The sequence below is a fragment of the Phacochoerus africanus genome, chromosome 1 (assembly GCF_016906955.1).
Source record: "Phacochoerus africanus isolate WHEZ1 chromosome 1, ROS_Pafr_v1, whole genome shotgun sequence".
Classification (NCBI taxonomy): Eukaryota; Metazoa; Chordata; class Mammalia; order Artiodactyla; family Suidae; genus Phacochoerus; species Phacochoerus africanus.
This window is the reverse complement of record NC_062544.1, coordinates 277,231,430-277,249,239: the sequence shown is the minus strand read 5'-3', so window position 1 is coordinate 277,249,239 and position 17,810 is coordinate 277,231,430. Positions and strand designations below refer to the sequence as shown.

Sequence of the window (17,810 nt, the reverse complement as noted above, 5' to 3'; positions counted from 1 at the left end):
AAAAAAAGCACCCCCCCCAAAAAAAGAAAGGAAGAACTATCCAACTTAGTTGTGTGTTGTTAACTTGCCTGATTTTCAAATTAAAATAGATTTTTTATCTTTAGTTATTTCACTTATTATTAAGTCTAAAGTAAATTTTATGGCCAGTTTTAATGCAAAAAGGTATTATTTTAAGGTGTCTGAATACATTGTATTACCTTTCTCTAAGAAAAATGTTTCTTCTCACATTAAAAAGCAAAGAGAACTAGTTTAAAGAATAAATTTTTGTCAGATTATTATAAAATATATTTTTTCTCCCTCTCTCCCCTCCCCCACTCTTTAAACTATTCCTTTTTAAGTGAGATTATATAGTAAAGATGATGAACCAGCTGTAAAATTACAACTGCTACCACATAAACATGATATCATCACCCTTCTTGGTGTTGGAGGCCATTGGGTAACAACAGAAGAAAACCTGCAGGTACTATCGGAAACAATAAAACATTTACTGTTATACCAAAAGGAAGTAATTAACAAAGAATAATACCTAAATCTTTTGGGGAAGGTGTAGCTAAATTAATATAAATTCTGAATTATGTCCTCTTTTTAAAGAAATGTAGCTTTTTTTTTTTTAAACTTTAGCTATATGTTGGCCAAAATACTGAAATATAGTGCCGACCGGAAGAGTTCATTTAACTTTTATGTAGCGGTGTGGAAGTAGTGACTGGTGAATTTTCTAACAGTATTTGAAATAAGATTTTTTTCCCTAGTAGCACACATTCTTGTTGACATATACTTAACAAAATATTTCTGTGGAAAATTATGACAGTTTCTTAATTACTCAAATTGGAATTTACTGTGTAAGCGTTTGTGTGTGTATATATATATATATATATATATATATATATATATATATACAGTATATATATATAAACACACAGTGTATATATATATGTATAAATACACAGTGTATGTATATATATATAAATATAAATACACAGTATATATATACACACACACACACTGTCTTGCAAAGTTATGTTTCTCAACGAAATTCAATTCAGGCACTTTTATCGAGGTTGATATGCAAATACCATAATTCTCATATACCAGTCTTCCCCTGTTTTCCCACATCCTCATGAAGATGACTGGTGAGTAATAGCCTCTCTCTCTCTCTCTCTCTCTCACACACACACACACTGTTACACACACACACCCCTACAACCCCTTCATCACCTCTAGATTGGCCTTCCATTTGACATTGCTGTTTTATCATTTTGGACAATGAATTAGAAAAGAAAATATTACAGCATACATACTGTTTTTGAAGTTTGTGTGCTGATTATTTGTGATTTGGGTTATCATTTAATTTGTGTAAAAGTTTTTCTGGCTGAAGATATCCATCATTCTTCTGCTATTAAATTTACAGCAACTGACCATTCTTTATGCATTCTATCCAAGTTGGATCCTCCAGATAGCCATTGCCTTTTCCTCAAGGGAGCGACACTGGCTTTCCTTAATGATGAAGTTTGGAATTTGTCAAATGTACAACAGGGAAAGTATCTTTATATCCTTTTTTTCTACTGACTTGAGTTTCTGGCTTGGAATTGACCTTGTACTCTTATCATTAAGTTCTTTAGTAATGATCATGATAATAATGATAGCAGCTAACTTTCACTGACTATGCCAGTGTTCCAAGAGCTTTATAGGTATGACTTTATTTAAATATTAAAACAGCTCTGTGAGGTTCAAGTCCTGTTATTACCCCTGTGTCACAGGTGAAGAAACTGAAAGGTTAATACGTGCCCAAGAATGCAGCTAGCAAGGGACAGGTCAGGAATCATACCCAGGCAGTTCTCACTCATTTCTGAATGAGGGATAAACTGTTGGACACAGGAAAGATGTTGCTTCATTTTTAGCCTGGCCTTGTGAACATTATAAGCCACCTTGAGAGCCTGCATCCTTAATTCTGTTTTGGCACATTATGCAGAATATTTCAGAATACTTATCTAAATTAAAGAGTTTATGGGGTGTTTTTAAAAATGTCCATGAGGAGTTCCCATCGTGGCCAGTAGTAGTTAACGAATCTGACTAGCATCCATGAGGACGCAGGTTCCATCCCTGGCCTTGCTCAGTGGGTTGAGGATCCGGCGGTGCCATGAGCTGTGGAGTAGGTCACAGACATGGCTCGGATCTGGCGTTGCTATAGCTGTGGTGTAGGCCAGCAGCTGTAGCTTAGACTCGACCCTAGCCTGGGAACTTCATGTGCCGTGGGTGCAGCCCCAAAAAAAAAAAACAATAAAACTTCTATTTCTAAGACGCCTGTTTTAAAGGCAGCCGCACTTGGTAAAATTTTTAGTATATTGGAGAAAAAATAAGTTCTCGTTACTTAATAGGGTATACTTGCACATGAAGAAAGAGACTTGTATAACCTTATGTTTGTCTCCACTGAATATCATTCTTTATTTTTATTAAATGTGTGTTGTTATATATGTGTGCTATGTATAAAGGCCAGCCCCCTCTAGGAGCAATGGCAGACTTAATTCAGAGCTTTCAAATAATAGGTTTTAATTAGCATATTTGCATATTTCGAGCTTTAAAGAATACATTTCAAAAACCAGAACATGTGGTAAATGTATGTGTTTAAAGTATTTCTGATTAATATTTTCCTATTAAATTTGGAAAATAAACTTAATTTTTAATGAAAGAATTATTTAAATTTCAGCTTTAAATAATGACTTATCCAGTAGCATTGTCATTATCAAGAATACCAGGAGAGGAATTGCCGTTGTTGCCCCGTGGTTAACGAACCCAACTAGCATCCATGAGGACTGAGGACTCAGATTCGATTCCTGGCCTTGATCAGTGGGTTGAGGATCTGCTGTTGCCATGAGCTGTGGTGTAGGTCGAAGATGCGGCTCGGATCTCTCATTGCTGTGGCTGTGGTGTAGGCCGGCAGTTGCAGCTCCAATTCAACCCCTAGCCTGGGAACCTCCATATACCATGGGTATGGCCCTAAAAAGACAAAATAAGTAAATAAATAAATAAAAGCAGAGAGCGCTGATGGTAGAGAATACCATGTCTTAGAAGTAACATTAGTTAGTGTGTGTTGCATCTTACCTGTCAGGCTGGCTGCTTTGCCTGCAGTGCTTAATTCTCTTAACTGTTCTCCCTTCCCTCCACCATGAGAAGATTTTAACCTTTAACATATTCGTTGAAATATGACACGTTTATATAAAATGCTAAATTTTCCAAAATCAGAAGTATGTGTTTTACATAGATACATGACACACACTCTTGGCAATTTCATTAACAGAAGTAGAGAGAATTTGCAATACATGAATAGTGAATAAATATTATTTAGGTCCTCTTAGAAATATCTTCAGGAGTTCCCTGGTGGCCTAGCAGTTACACATCCAGCACTGTCACTGCTGTGGCTTAGTTTACTGTTGTGGTAAGGGTTTGATCCCTGGCTGGGGAACTTCCCCATGTTGCAGGCGAGGCCAAAAAAGAAAATCTTAAAAATAGCTTATGTTCATGTTTTCTAATTTGTATTTTCTAATGTCCTGAATTCTAAAGTCCTAAATGAGACTTGAGTCCTCGGTTGTGCAAACCCCCCTCAGTGTCATCACACATGAGCCAGTTGCTACTTGAGATTTAACATAGTGCGGGATTCCAAATGTGTGATTATACACCATAAAATAACTCCTGTGCTATCAGTTTATAGAGACTCTCAGTCCTAATATTAGAATTTTAATTAAATGACTAGAGGTTTTAAGTTTACACTCCTTTAGTTCTCTTCATAGCATGTTACACCCACCTACAGATTATTAACTTTCCTGCATATATATTATCATCTGGCTTAATAATAAATGTGCACCCAAAGTAAGAGAGGTAAGTGCTAAAATTGTTTTAAACTAAAAATACCATTCGGAGTGCTAAAATGAACCCCTGACCCAGTTCTGTTAGTATCCATTTGGGATAACACTAGTCATTACTTAGGATGGGCATTAGGCTTGCTTCTCTCATCACGTGGCCCTAGAAGTATGGGCTCTATTTATTATGTCACCACCTTGCTCAAATCAGTTCCCCCATTTTCCTGTTTTAGAGGTAAATTTGACAGCTTACAGCATTTCTGTTCAGCAACAACAACAACAGGAGTTCCCCTTGTGCCGAAACATCTTGAGAGTGCTGGGATGCAGGTTCGATCCCCAGCCCAGCACAGTGAGTTAAGGATCTGGCATTGCTGCAGCTGTGGCTTAGGTCGCAAGTGCGGCTCCAATCTGATTCCTGGCCCTGGAACTCCATTTGCCACAGGCGGCCAAAAAAAGGAAAAAGAACAACATAGGTGACCTACCTAATATCCTCTGCTTATCAAATGGTTTTGATTTACTCCTCTCTTCTTTGCATTGCCACCTTAACAGTCTTTCCAGCTACGTATCTTAAAAGATGTGATGGAGAAGTTATCAACTGGTGTTTTTAGGTATGCTAAATGACCAGCTTCATTGTTCTAGTTAATTTTTTTTATCCTCCGCAGTTAAAATGGGCACTCCCATTTTTGTTTCAGCTTTCTTAGTATACCTGTCACCTCCATATTTTGCTATTTTATTTAGATAAATAGCTGCTCTTTAATATTTCTCAAAGCATATCTTATGATACACCAGTAAGTATTCCCTAAGATACAAGTGGTTTGTGAGTTTTCCTTCCTCCCTTCCATACAGTACCTCACCCCTTACTCGCCTTCATCACCTCTCCCAAAGCAACTTGAAATAACACAACTTGGCAGGAGGGAAAAGTACTGTTTTGTTATTTGTTTCTTAGTTGGATCTGTTTATCAAAAAAGAGGGAGTGGATTAAATAGCTATTTTCCCCCTTCAAAACTTAACCACTTTAAAAATTTAACAATGGAAATATTAATAGACAAGTTTATTTAAAGTAATAGAGTGGAACTATAGCAGTTGTCAACTACCATTCTATGTACTCTACTCATCCTTAACTAGACCTGACATTTCTAATAATTTCATTCTTCCTCAGACCTCAATTGGATGAACCTATTCCACTATACGAGGCAAAAGTTACCATGGAAGTTGTTCAGAAAAATCAAAGAAGAAAGAAGCAAGTTGTTCAATTTTAATTTTGTTCTTTCTCAGACCTCAGTTGGATGAACCTATTCCAGTATTTGAAGCCTGAGTTGCCTTGGAAATTGGGAAAAGTTAAGGAAGATAAAAGCAAGTTTTTACATTTTTTAAGCATATTTCCTGCTGAGACAAGATGCTCAGGGTTATTTGAAGTATTTGAGAAGTATTTGAAAAAATACTCAAGACAATTCTAAAATTAGCATCTAAAGGGAATATTCTAAAAGCCTTTTTAGTTATTGTTTCTATATATTTGCCTCTTCTAAAATTCTTTCCATGATGAAAACTGCTTTAAGCAGAAGCCATGCTACTATCTATAAAGCTGTTGGAATCTCCTGCTGTATCAAAATAACATTACTTTTGTATTACACTCTCTTCTCAATACCTTCCTTCTTTAACAAGCCTTTGCTGTCCTAACCTAATCATTTGAATATATCTTCAAGCCTGAAAGGATCTAGCCCATAGCAACTTAATTTTTTTTTGAAATATTCATTCACTCCAGGGTTTCCTCAGGATCCATCAGGACCATCACAATAACTCGCCTGCGGCTACTGCAGTGTTTGCGTGGAAGGCTGCAGTGGCGATGCTTGGGAAGGGGGCCGGGAGGCTACGCTTGCACAGCCAGCGTGCTGATTTCCTATCCGGGTTCTCCGTTTTGGGGGGTTGGGGGAGGAGGCCCAGGCCGCTCTTTCCAGCTCTGGACGTGAACACTGCACTTCCGAAAGCTGATCGAGGCGAGCTCAAGTGTGACATTTCCTTTTCATCCTGGCGCCCTGCCCGGGGCTCATCACACCCTGCTTCGGATTTAAATAGTGCTCAGCTATTCCGGTGCCTTGGACCGCGCGCTTCCCAGCCACTTAGCACCCGGCGACCCGACTGCAGCCTCGGAGCAGGAAGGAGCGCCAAGGCGGCGTCCCGGGAAGCGGTGGGCACTGGAGCACCCGAAGCCCCGGAGGCGCAGGCCGGGGGCGGGGCCTCGTGAGCGCCTGATAGGCGCACGCGCCGCGAGGAGCCTCGGGGGCGGGGCCGCGTAGTGGGGCGGGGCTGGCGCGCGCGGGAAGCGCCTACAGAGCTGCGGGTTCCCCTTCCTCGGCCTTCGCCGCGCGTCATGGCTCTGTCAGTTCCCGGCTACTCGCCCAGTTTCAAAAGGCCGCCCGAGACCTTGCGGCTCCGACGGAAAAGGGGCCGGAGCCTTGGAGCTGCTCCCCCGCCCAAGGAGCGGCCTGAGCAGACGACCCGCCGCGCTGCCCTGGCGGCCGGGCTGCCTCTCCGCCCCTTCCCGGCGGCGGCGGCGAGCAGAGGCGGCGGCGCCCCGGCCGCGGCCCGAAGAAACCCCTTCGCTCGACTGGACAACCGGCCGCGGGCCGCCTCCGAGCCTCCCGACGGGCCGCCCCGCAGCCAGCAGGAGGCACCGGGCCCGGTGAGTGTCTTCGTGCCTGGGAGCCGAGGGGCTCTTGTACTTCGTGGGTTGACTCGGCTGTGAGGTAGGGGTGGCGAGTTCTCGCGTTCCAGGAGGGAAATGGGCGCCAAGTGCCAGCCGCCCGCCGCCCAGGGAGCCCTAAACTTGGGAGGCGGCTGCTCTGCCAGGTCCAGGGGGCGTGAAGTGCGCTCCGCCAGCCGCCGCGGGACGTGCGGCGCCCGCGGGTCCTGAGGAGAGGACCCCATTCCTTCGGTCCAGTCCGGAGCCCGGCCCGGGGAGTTTGGGCTGCAACCGTCCCGTCGGGGGTTAGAGACCGGGGGGAGAGAGCACGGAACAATCCTAGAACAACTCCTGGAGGGCCACTGTTTGCTGGAAAGGTTACGAGACGCTCTTCCCAGCGTGATTCTGGGCTTCCCTTTTCACGTGCTCAAAATTATTCTGCAAGTTGAAGGAATACTGAGGATTCATGGAGTCAGAATTTACTGGTATTTGTCTTAGCCCAAAACCTTTTGGATCTTTTGGATTGAGATGATTGATTATTGCGTTATGAGTTGTGCAAATTACCTGCCTTTCCCCCGCTTCCGTTTTGAGAGTAAAGTTCAGACACAAATTTGAAGTGAAATACTGATACACTGATTTGGGTGCATGTGAATTCCTGCCCTCGGATTTATTGAGAAACTTGAAGGCCAGGTGAGGCTCTACATGTTTAAAGCAAACTACAGCGTCATTTATGATTGAAAAGGACCATCTTTTTAATTTCAGCGTTTAGATTCTAATCAAGAAAATGATTTGCTATGGGAAGAAAAGTTTTCTGAAAGACGAGCCATTAGTGAATTTCTCCAGGTAATACTTTTTAAATGTCCTCAGAGCGTATGTTCTTATAATATCAATCCATACTTCTCAGAAGCATTTTACTTGAAAAATGGCTGCACAGAGAGTGATCATCTCCACCAGGACTGAAATGATGGTAAAGGACTCAGGCTTTGTGTGTGGTAGTTTTCTTTATAACAGCACCAGTGCTAAACTAGGCATAAATGTGCGTTTTCCTTTCACCCCTGTAGTTTTCTAACTCTTCTGTAGGTAGTTAACAAGTCTAGCTCATCACTCAGAGCTAACCTCTCCAGGCTTAGCTGCTTTTTTAACTTTTAATCCTTCACTGAATCTTCAGACGAAATCCCCAGATTAGCAACACAGTTGTGGTATATCATTGAACCTCAATACCACCACCACGCACACAGAACACTCTTTGCTTTCTTTGCTTGCTTTCTTTTTTTTTTCTTTTTTTTCCTATTTTAGGGCTGCACCCGTGGCACATGGAGGTTCCCAGGTTAGGGGTGGAATTGGAGCTGCCGCTGCTGGCCTATACCACAGCCCCAGCCACTCGGGTCCGAACTTCATCTTCCACCTACACCACAGCCCATGGCAATGCTGGATCCTTAACCCCCTTGAGCTGGGCCAGGGATCAAACAGGCATCCTCCTGGATCATAGTTGGATTCGTTAATGGCTGAGCCACAAAGGGAACTCCCAAAACACTCTTCTTGATTCCGTTCCTCAGCTACTTTCATGATACTTTAACAAATACATAGTTTGTCCTAATGGGAGCAGACAAGAAGAGTTCCCCAAGACCCAGTCTCCTTTCCTTGCAAATAAATGGTCTTCACAGGGTCTCTTGGAAACTGCCTCCTCTTCCTTATTATTTTTTTTAATAATGTCATCTAAGAGAATCACTGTAATGTGGAGAATACTGATTTGACAGCAAAACAGTTGGGGAGGAATATTTGAGGTTGGGAAATGCATCTTAAATATGGCCTCCTGGAACCCAACCTAAGTTACCTGCAAGAGCAGCTTTGCCCTGGTTCCAGAGTTTTAGAAGCTTAAAGGATAGTTTTTAAAAAATACTTGGAGGAGTTCCCGATGTGGTGCAGTGGGTTAAGAATCCAACTACAGCGGCTCGAGCAGCTGCAGAGGCGCAGGTTTGATCCCTAGCCCAGGAACCTCCACATGCTGAGGGTGCAGCCACAAAGATTTAAAAAATTAAGAAAAAATACTTGGAAGATTTCTGCTTTGATAATACTATTTTATAGTGGATTTTTTAAAAAATGATGATTATGAAAATAGTACTTGTCTCTTGTAACTAAACTATATAGAACTATAATAAACTAAAAAATGAAAACTGTGCATCCAGTACCACCCCCCAACAACAACAAAAAATCCCATTTTCCAGAGGTAAGCAGTGTTAAAGGTTTATTGTTTCCATACCTCTTCACAGTGTGAGTGTATTTTCAATGTTATTTATTGTATAATACATAACATTTTGAAGTTTCACGGATTGTATTTTAGTTGATTAATTTTATAGATGGAAGGGCTTCTTTCTTGGTACCCTTTTTCTAAGTTTTGTTTTCTTTGTTTTCTGAAAGATTCCTCATGTATCATTCTCCGAATCTGATATTCCATCCTCAGAAAGTACTGAGTTACCTGTGGACTGGAGTATTAAAACTCGACTCCTTTTTACCTCTTCTCAACCCTTTACCTGGGCAGATCATTTGAAAGCACAGGAAGAGGCTCAAGGTGTCATCCAGCATTGTAGGGCAACAGAAGTCACTTTGCCTCAAAGTATTCAGGTAACTGAAAGGAAACAGCCATGTTTTATTTTTTATTTTTTTAAAGAGTTTTATTTTTTTTGTTATAGTTGGTTTTCAATGTTCTGTTAATTTCTGCTGCACAGCAGAGTGACCCAGTCATACATAGAGGTAGTCATTCTTTTTCTCACATTATCCTCTATCATGTTCCATCACAAGGAAAACAGCTGTGTTTTAAAGTAACAATTTAAGGGAGTTCCTGTTGTGGCGCAGTGGTTAACGAATCCAACTGGGAACCATGAGGTTTCAGGTTCAATCCCTGGCCTTGATCTGGCGTTGCCGTGAGCTGTGGTGTAGGTTGCAGATGCGGCTCAGATCCCGCATTGCTGTGGCTCTGGCATAGGCCAGTGGCTACAGCTCCGATTAGACCCCTAGCCTGGGAACCTCCATATGCCACAGGAGCGGCCCTAGAAAAGACAAAAAGACCAAAAAAAAAAAAAAGTTAAAAATAAAGTAACAAATTAAGTGTACAGTGTACTTCTCTGCGAAACAGCAGAGATATTTCTTTCCATTAAGTTTTTCTGTTGACATTTAAAAACACAAGAACTTGGAAAATATTTTATTTCCCAAATGATGCTTTCATACAGTTTCAAAAATCAGATTCAGTAGCTGCCCATTAAATTTATAGACCTGTTCTGACTATTATTCATTGTTGGCAGGCAAGAGTTGCTTGAACTAAACCATTGTTTTCTAAGGCCTTTTGAGAAAGAAAATGAAAATGAAAAAGAAATGAAAAGAATGAAAAATGAAAAAGAAATGAAAAGCAATTGAGGAATAGGATTGCAAAAACTGATTGGTTATTTTACTGATTTTCTCACATAATGTATATGTATTTTTTTAACACACTAATTCTTATGACCTGGGTGATAGTCTGTTGAAATTTAGAGTCAGTGAGCTAGATCTAGAATGGCTTTATTTTATTCTATTTTTGCTTTTAGGACCGCACCTGCAGCATATGGAAGTTTCCTGGCTGGGGGGTCAAATCGGGGCTACAGCTGCTGGCCACAGCCACAGCAGTGTGGGATCCGAGCCATGTCTGCAACTTACCCCACAGCTCGTGGCCATGCCAGATCCTTAACCCACAGAGCAAGGCCGTGGATCAAACCCACATCCTCATGGATACTAGTGGGGCCCGTTACCACTGAGCTACAGTGGGAACTTCCTAGAATGGTTTTAAAGTAATATAATTGCATTACTTTCAGGCAGCTCATCACCTCAAATTAACTTAAAAGAGATTTTCCGAAAGAGGGCCTGGTATGTCTTTCTCAATAAATAGATGGGGATGATTGGTGATTCACAGTATCGGGTTTTACTGGCTCCTTTTGAAACAATGTAGTGAGGGAAGGGGGTTGAACATAGTGTTACCTACACACATACCCCCCCAAACACACACCATTGCCCTCCTGATAAAAAGAGGCAGTCATTGTTAAGAGGATGGTAGAGGCAGGCAAGTATTCCGTCTATGTCTGAGTGCTCCTTCTGATATGTGGTTTAACAGACTAATTGCTGGCAAGTAAGGCCCCTTTTCCTAAACAATAATAAATTACATTTTAGCCCCTGCAACAGTTATTAACGTGTTCCTATAAGAAGCAGCAGAGATTCTGAGAATAGTGTTTGGTATATTCAGTGTCTTTTTAATTAAATTCTCTGTTACTAATGGGGAAAAAACTGTCCAATATCCTCCCTGGATTTTAGGATCCCAAACTCTGCACTGAGCTCCGTTGTGCCTTCCAGCAGAGCCTTATTTATTGGATCCACCCTGCCTTCCCATGGCTCCCACTGTTCCCTCGTATTGGAGCTGACAGAAAAATGGCTGGAAAGGCAAACCCTTGGTCAAATGATGAAACCCTGCAACACAATTTACTGAGTGACTGGTAAGATTAGTATAAAAACAAAAAAAAAAACCCAAAAACTTGTGCAACCAAAGAGTGAATTTTCATTTTAGCAGTGTTCTCTTCTTATTTATGACTTAGAGGTGTGTAGTAGTAGAGGGAATTATTTTATTTAAACTGTTAATAACCAACATGTAAATTATTTACTTTTTCAGCCCTTATTCTCTCACTCTTTATGTAGTTCTGGCCATGTATATAAGTGTGTGTTAAATATGTAGACGTAATTCCTCTTTTTTTTTTTTGGCTTTTTAGGGCCACACTTGCGGCTTATGGAAGTTCCCAGGCTGGGGGTTGAATCAGCCGTAGCTACCAGCCTGCAGCACAGCCACGGCAACGTCAGATCCAAGCCACGTCTGTGACCTACATCACAGCTCATGGCATTGTCGGATCCTTAACCCACTGAGCGACCCCAGGGATCAAACCTGCATCCTCATGGATACAGTCGGATTTGTTACCACTGAGCCACGATCGGAATTCCAAGGATCTTTTCTTAACCTGGGTGCTGATCATCAGTGTATTCAGTCTGTGAAAATTCACAAAGTGATAAACTTATGACTTGTGCTATGTAGTTATAGTTAAATAAAAAGTTCACAGCATTTCAAAAAAAGAAATTTTTAAGTCATCAGTGAGTCCCATGACCAATTTCAGTCCTTTAAAAAGCCAAGTTCTGTGTCATGGCAAAAAGTCAAACCATTGTCTGTAATGTTTGTGTTTTAAATCAGACATCAGATTAAATTATACAAAATTAAATTTTAGATGTTAAGTTAAATATTTAGTAATACTTAAAGAAAAATTTTTTGCTTCATAGGTCTGTGAGCTTAACTTCTCTATATAATCTGCTGAAGACAAAACTTTGCCCCTATTTCTACGTTTGTACCTATCAGTTTACTATCCTGTTCCGTGCAGCAGGATTAGCAGGAAATGATGTCATGACAGCCCTTGTATCTCCTACCACTAGAGGTATCAGAGAAGCTATGAAAACCGAAGGTAAAACTATACATTTAAAGTGAAAATACCACACTATATAGTAAACACTTTCCTTAAAAGCTAAAATTTGAAATGTCTTTTACTAGTTTTATCTAATTATTTTAAGAATTAGTTTTTTGGCATTTAATTAAGCTGTCCTTTATACATAGCTTTAAGGTAGCGATGTTCCTTCTCCAATCTTCAAACATATATTGAGCTGGAAAATCCTAATCTGCGTATACTCCTATAGAAATTTTTTTATAGTACAAGTAACCTTTCCCCTTTCAATAACATGGTCTTTAAACTGGGTCAACTCATTAGTGGATTATGAAATCTACTTAGTGTGCTTATTCAACACTTTAAAAAAAATGAAAGTGAGTAGAATATACTTGATGAAAGGGTACCACCTGTCGTGAGAATGTGTATTGTTTCCTAAAAACCTTGTGTTTCAAGGAGATATGTGTGTGTCGTGAGCTGCTGTCAAGACAGTATGAAAGTGATCTGCTTTAATAGATCAAGTGTAAAAACTCATTTTTTTTCTTTTTTTTTTTTCTTGCCTTTTCTAGGGCCGGTCCCGAAGCATATGGAGCTTCCCAGGCTAGGAGTCTAATCAGAGCTGCAGCCCCCGGCCTACGCCAGAGCCATAGCATCTTGGGATCCGAGCCTTGTCTGCAACCTACACCACAGCTCACAGCAATGCCGGATCCTTACTTAACCCACTGAGCAAGGCCAGGGATCTAACCCGCAACTTCATGTGTCCTAGTTGGATTCGTTAACCACTGAGCCGCAAAGGGAACTCATAAAAACTCATTTTTTTTTGTCTTTTTTTTTTTGTTGTTGTTGTTGTTATTTCTTGGGCCGCACCTGCGGCATATGGAGGTTCCCAGGCTAGGGGTCGAATCGGAGCTGTAGCCACCGGCCTACGCCAGAGCCACAGCAACGCGGGATCCGAGCCGCGTCTGCAACCTACACCACAGCTCACGGCAACGCCGGATCGTCAACCCACTGAGCAAGGGCAGGGACCGAACCCACAACCTCATGGTTCCTAGTCGGATTCGTTAACCACTGCGCCACAACGAGAACTCCTAAAAACTCATTTTTAAATATCGTATTCTCCCGGCACGCCTATTAAATTCTTTTAGGTTATATTAAAACTCAGTTACATTTTTCTTTCCTTGTGTAGGTATTGAATTTTCTCTGCCTTTAATAAAAGAAAATGGCCATGAGAAGAAGGAGGCATCTGGAACAGGCTTAGGACATGGGGAGTATGTGCTTAAAACAACCTTTTTACATCATCTGGTGACTTAATGGATTCAGTAGTTTTGAAAAAGAAACATCTTTATGAAATGCAGACCCTAACTAACTATAGCAATTTCCTAGGGGGCAAGCAGTCAGCGATGAGGATGAAGAAGAAAGTTTTTCCTGGCTGGAAGAGATGGGTGTGCAAGATAAAATTAAAAAACCAGATGTACTTTCTATCAAGCTGTATCCTTTCAGTTGCCGTTAACCAGAATTGATTTTCATTGAATTAAGTTAGTGAGCAATGTAATAGTAACTGGCAGTTTTGTTAGACTGTAATCTCAAATTATCTTTAAAATCATATTAAAAAGGATTCTCCATCATGACATTAAAAAGACAAATCCCTAAAAAAACAAATCCTTAAGTACCAATAAACCACAATTATTAAACTATTTTTTTTTACATGAAAACATTCTGTTTTGGTTCAGTTGGGGGAATGGAACATATTTTTGACAAGAGAGGAAATTAGTTTTTGTAGGTATCTATTTCTAGCAAATTCAAAATGGTCATAAATCATTTTGATTTATACAGATGCCTTATAATTACAGTCAAAAGGACTGGTAAGGGCATTTCCAGTTTGGGATGAAAAAAAGTGTCAGGTGATTCAGGATTAAGGTAGCTGCTTTTCTTGTTAGTGTGGGACTTGCGTGTGCAATTCCTTGATTGTCATCTTCAGGCGTCAAGAGAAACATGAAGTACAGATGGATCACAGACCCGAGTCTGTTGTGTTGGTAAAGGGAATGAACACCTTCACATTGCTCAATTTTTTAATCAACTGCAAGAGTTTAGTTGCTTCCTCAGGTCCACAGGCAGGACTTCCACCAACCCTCTTATCCCCTATAGCTTTCCGAGGGGCCACAATGCAAATGCTTAAGGTAATAAAAGGGGAAAAAAAGATTCTACACTAATACTCATAACTAAGCCTTTACAGACTTGCTTTTCCTTTTCTGGTAGGATAAATTCTTGATTTGTTTTCAGTAACTCCTAACATTTTTACATTTTGTGTATTGTTTTTCTTTTCCTCCCAGGAAAAAAATTCCTTGATATAAAGTTATATCAAAGGACTTATATGAAAATATATTTATATGAAATGTTACATTTGAATTATTGCCATAAGGAAAAATTGCTTAATCGTATTTTGTTTCATTTCTTAACCAGTGTTAAGAACAGAGCCAAGAATGTTATGTTAAACTCTAGGGGACGGTCTCAAAAACTGGATCATAGATAAGTGAAAATATCCATACTGCTGAAAAAACTACACATGTAAATATGAAATACTGAATGTTGTAGCAACAGAATCGAATTTTTATTTTCCCAGAATTCTGCATGGAAAGTACATTAGTAAATCAGAAAGGATATCATGTTAAACAACTATGTTCTCTAGAACTAACACTTCAATTAACAATCTCCTAATTTAGAGAGCATGCTGGAAACTGAGAATTACTAAACATTTTTTTCTCATTCTGTCTCAGGAACTACTTTTGTTCCCAAGCTGTTAGAGAGGAAAACCCAAATGAGAAGTTACTGATCACATTTTCAGCTAGGGACAAAAGCTTGAGAGATTGGTGACCATAATTTTCTTAAAAATTTTTTTAAGGCACGAAGTGTAAATGTGAAGACACAAGCTCTTTCTGGATACAAAGATCAGTTTAGTTTGGAGATTACAGGTCCAGTCATGCCTCATTCTCTACATTCCGTGACCATGCTGCTCAAATCTTCACAGAGTGGGTCATTTTCTGCAGGACTGTATACGCATGAGCCAACTGCTGTATTTAATACCTGTCTACCAACTGATAAAGTACTGGATAGGGTAAGTAGACGGCTGTAAATAGATGTAGTTGCCTCAAACTAAATCGAGGAAGTAAGTGAATGATTATGAGCCAAACTAGTGTTTTTAAGTTATTAAACTCTACCTCATAATACCAATTGAAATTACTAGAGGAGGTATTCTCTTGTGGCACAGGGTTAAGGGTCTGGTGTTGTCACTGTAGCAGCTCAGTGCTACAGTGCTGTTATGCAGGTTCAGTTTCCGGCCCAGGAACTTCCAGACCCTGGGCATGGCCAAAAAAACAAAATTCACCAAGAGGAATGGATAATGACTGTATCTTTTTGTTGTAAGGTACATTTTATCAATTCAGGCTGTTGTATTCAACACTGACTACAGAGCTTCTCAAACAAAAGGCAAGTTATTTTTATTGTCCTCTCAGAGCTGGAACTTTATGATTCCTTTATTTATGTGTATTTATTTAACCATATTTGCCTTTACTTTTTGGACACGTGTAAGTTTTCATTTAGAGAGCAAGAGACCTTCGAAATTGGCTATTTTTATTAGTTTGCCAGACTTGTAAAAATAACCCAAGTTACTATTTTTGAATGCTGTATGTAAAAATGCTTAGGGTGACCTCTGTTGATCATGATGAATTGCCCTTACCTTATACAAGACATCCATTTGTCAAAATCCCCATGGTAATTTTTAAAATTCTTCAGTGTTCAAAGACTGATGCTTTTTTACTGACTTGCATACAAATTTCCACAGGAGGCTGTCCTTGAGGAGCTTTCCAACTGTGGATTGCATCCTAAAACCCTGGACCATCTGAGTCAAACACCAGTACTGGGGAAATCCTCTTTACGGCATGTGGAAATGAGTGACTGCATGTATAACTGGAGATCCTGAACACCAAAGTAAGCCTAAAAGGAATCTTTGAGGAAAAAAAGGCTTCTAGCAAGGAAATTCAAGATTCTTATACCTTTGGCTTTAAAGTTCACTTTGGAAGTTAAAAAGAATATAACTAAAAATATTCAGATGTTTACAAATAGTTAACTTTTTACAATAGCTTTTATTACATTCACTAAGCAGGATTAAGGTTTAAAAATCAACATTTTGTTTTTTACTGTTTTGATTAGGTATTCAGATATGAAGATAACTCTTTTAAAACTTCAGATAACTTGAATGAAAATTCCTAGATCCATATAACTTAATTATAAACTGGGTAGAAAAACTCAAGTGTTTCCTAACGAGTGGAAATTGAGGCTTAGTAGGAATTATGGTGTTGCAACTAATAGCATCAGGGCCAAACTATTACCTTCATCAGTTTACTTAGGATCATTAGCAAGTTCCAGTTTTATAAAGGTAGAAAACAAATGTAGACGGTATCCACTGAGCCGATTGTTGATGCTTCCAGTTTAGTTGTTTTCCTATCTGTTTACAATTCCTCTATTCTCAAAATACATTAAAACTTGTTTTTAATTGCATGTTAATTCAGATATGGGCATTTTGTATTACACACAGAATAGTGTTAAGAGTTGTAAAGAATGCTCAGCTGTCATGATAAAGTAGTATTTAATACGTTCCTGTAGGTATTTTGTGTGTGTGTGTGTGTGTGTGTGTATATATATATATATAATTCAACTTTCTTAAATAAAAGTGTTTAGAAATCGAAAGCACTGGGAAAAGAAGTAACAGTAGTGAAGAAGTTATGTGTTCACTTTGTAATCCAGAAAATAAAACACCACATTTATTCCAGAGACGTTTATATTTGGGCCTTAAGCTTTTGAAAATAAAGTTTAGAGACATAGCATATGAATACCACTGTAATACACATGAAATATTCTATCAGACCCTAAAAATTAACATAAACTTAAACTTTCTCATAGTCAACAAAATAGTGGCTGGGTGCCGATTTTATTAGGTAAGATGGTTACAGCATTTTAATTATCATTTTACGTCTACCTAGGTGTAGCTGAAATTCAAAATGCACATCAAAGTAAGACTATATCACAACTCAATGCCATACTAAATGTACTTGGCCTCTGCAGTAGAATTCTAGTCAGACTTCATTTTGACTCCCTTCTCATTCATGGCCCAAGTGGCTTTGACAGAAACGCAGGACTTAGTGCTGATCATCACACAACATACCACTTCCTTTTTTTTTTTTTCTTTTTTTTCTTTTTACAACCTCTACAAAATTTTAAAGGGGAGATGGTGGCATTAGCCCTGTGGAACAGATCTTGCTTGATTACCTCAATAACACTGGCCCAGTATCTGTCCAGCAGAACCCATTGGGAACTAGTACAAGGTGCACAGCCCTTCACTGATTACAGGCAAGTGTTACAGCAGCCTAGCCATAAGGAAGGGGAGTTACATCATAGTACAAAATACAGTATAAAAGCGTTATTTAACATTCCACACTGAAGATTACGGATGCCTTCAAACAATCGTTTGGATGTTAGCCACTTAAACAAATACATCACTAAGGTAAACAATATAAACATACCAAAACCCTGTATGGTTAAATACAATTTCCATGGTACAAAAATCAAAGCCTGGAGATGTTTGTACAGATTGCTTTTTACACAATGTCTTAAATTGCCAAATATTTACAACATTAAAGAGGAAATACATTTTGATGCAGAGTAAAATTATCTGAAATGATTAATATAAAACCTCAATCTATCTACGTGAGGCACTCCTGAAGCAAG

The 17,810-nt window shown here is 39.6% G+C and overlaps 3 protein-coding genes across 13 annotated transcripts in view; 2 read left to right on the top strand and 1 right to left on the bottom strand.

Moving 5' to 3' along the window:
- The window catches only part of CRYZL1 (crystallin zeta like 1), a 43,907-nt gene extending 38,320 nt beyond the window's left edge, over positions 1 to 5,587 (top strand). Inside the window, exons 10-13 of one of the 8 annotated variants that reach the window (XM_047795781.1) lie at positions 339 to 460; positions 1,441 to 1,546; positions 4,417 to 4,462; positions 5,014 to 5,587. In XM_047795781.1, the coding sequence (XP_047651737.1) occupies positions 339 to 460; positions 1,441 to 1,546; positions 4,417 to 4,462; positions 5,014 to 5,113 (374 nt within the window). In that variant the 3' untranslated portion in view covers positions 5,114 to 5,587. Of the gene's footprint in view, positions 1 to 338; positions 461 to 1,408; positions 1,547 to 2,704; positions 2,840 to 4,403; positions 4,463 to 5,013 lie in introns of those variants that run through there. The other 7 variants (XM_047795775.1, XM_047795796.1, XM_047795803.1 and 4 more) reach the window with 7 other exon arrangements.
- Positions 5,588 to 6,198: 611 nt separating this feature from the next.
- The window catches only part of DONSON (DNA replication fork stabilization factor DONSON), a 37,398-nt gene continuing 25,786 nt past the window's right edge, over positions 6,199 to 17,810 (top strand). Inside the window, exons 1-11 of one of the 4 annotated variants that reach the window (XM_047795752.1) lie at positions 6,199 to 6,534; positions 7,297 to 7,377; positions 8,953 to 9,156; positions 10,870 to 11,048; positions 11,875 to 12,053; positions 13,216 to 13,297; positions 13,413 to 13,517; positions 14,008 to 14,206; positions 14,929 to 15,141; positions 15,451 to 15,512; positions 15,868 to 15,964. In XM_047795752.1, coding sequence (XP_047651708.1) covers positions 6,223 to 6,534; positions 7,297 to 7,377; positions 8,953 to 9,156; positions 10,870 to 11,048; positions 11,875 to 12,053; positions 13,216 to 13,297; positions 13,413 to 13,517; positions 14,008 to 14,206; positions 14,929 to 15,141; positions 15,451 to 15,489 — 1,593 coding nt within the window. In that variant the 5' untranslated portion in view covers positions 6,199 to 6,222 and the 3' untranslated portion in view covers positions 15,490 to 15,512; positions 15,868 to 15,964. Of the gene's footprint in view, positions 6,535 to 7,296; positions 7,378 to 8,952; positions 9,157 to 10,869; positions 11,049 to 11,874; positions 12,054 to 13,215; positions 13,298 to 13,412; positions 13,518 to 14,007; positions 14,207 to 14,928; positions 15,142 to 15,450; positions 15,513 to 15,867; positions 16,678 to 17,810 lie in introns of those variants that run through there. The other 3 variants (XM_047795745.1, XM_047795761.1, XM_047795738.1) reach the window with 3 other exon arrangements.
- SON (SON DNA and RNA binding protein) overlaps positions 16,980 to 17,810 on the bottom strand; it is a 31,350-nt gene continuing 30,519 nt past the window's right edge. The window contains 2 exon segments of the mRNA XM_047795721.1: positions 16,980 to 17,751; positions 17,754 to 17,810. Of these exon segments, the coding sequence (XP_047651677.1) occupies positions 17,566 to 17,751; positions 17,754 to 17,810 (243 nt within the window). The 3' untranslated portion in view covers positions 16,980 to 17,565.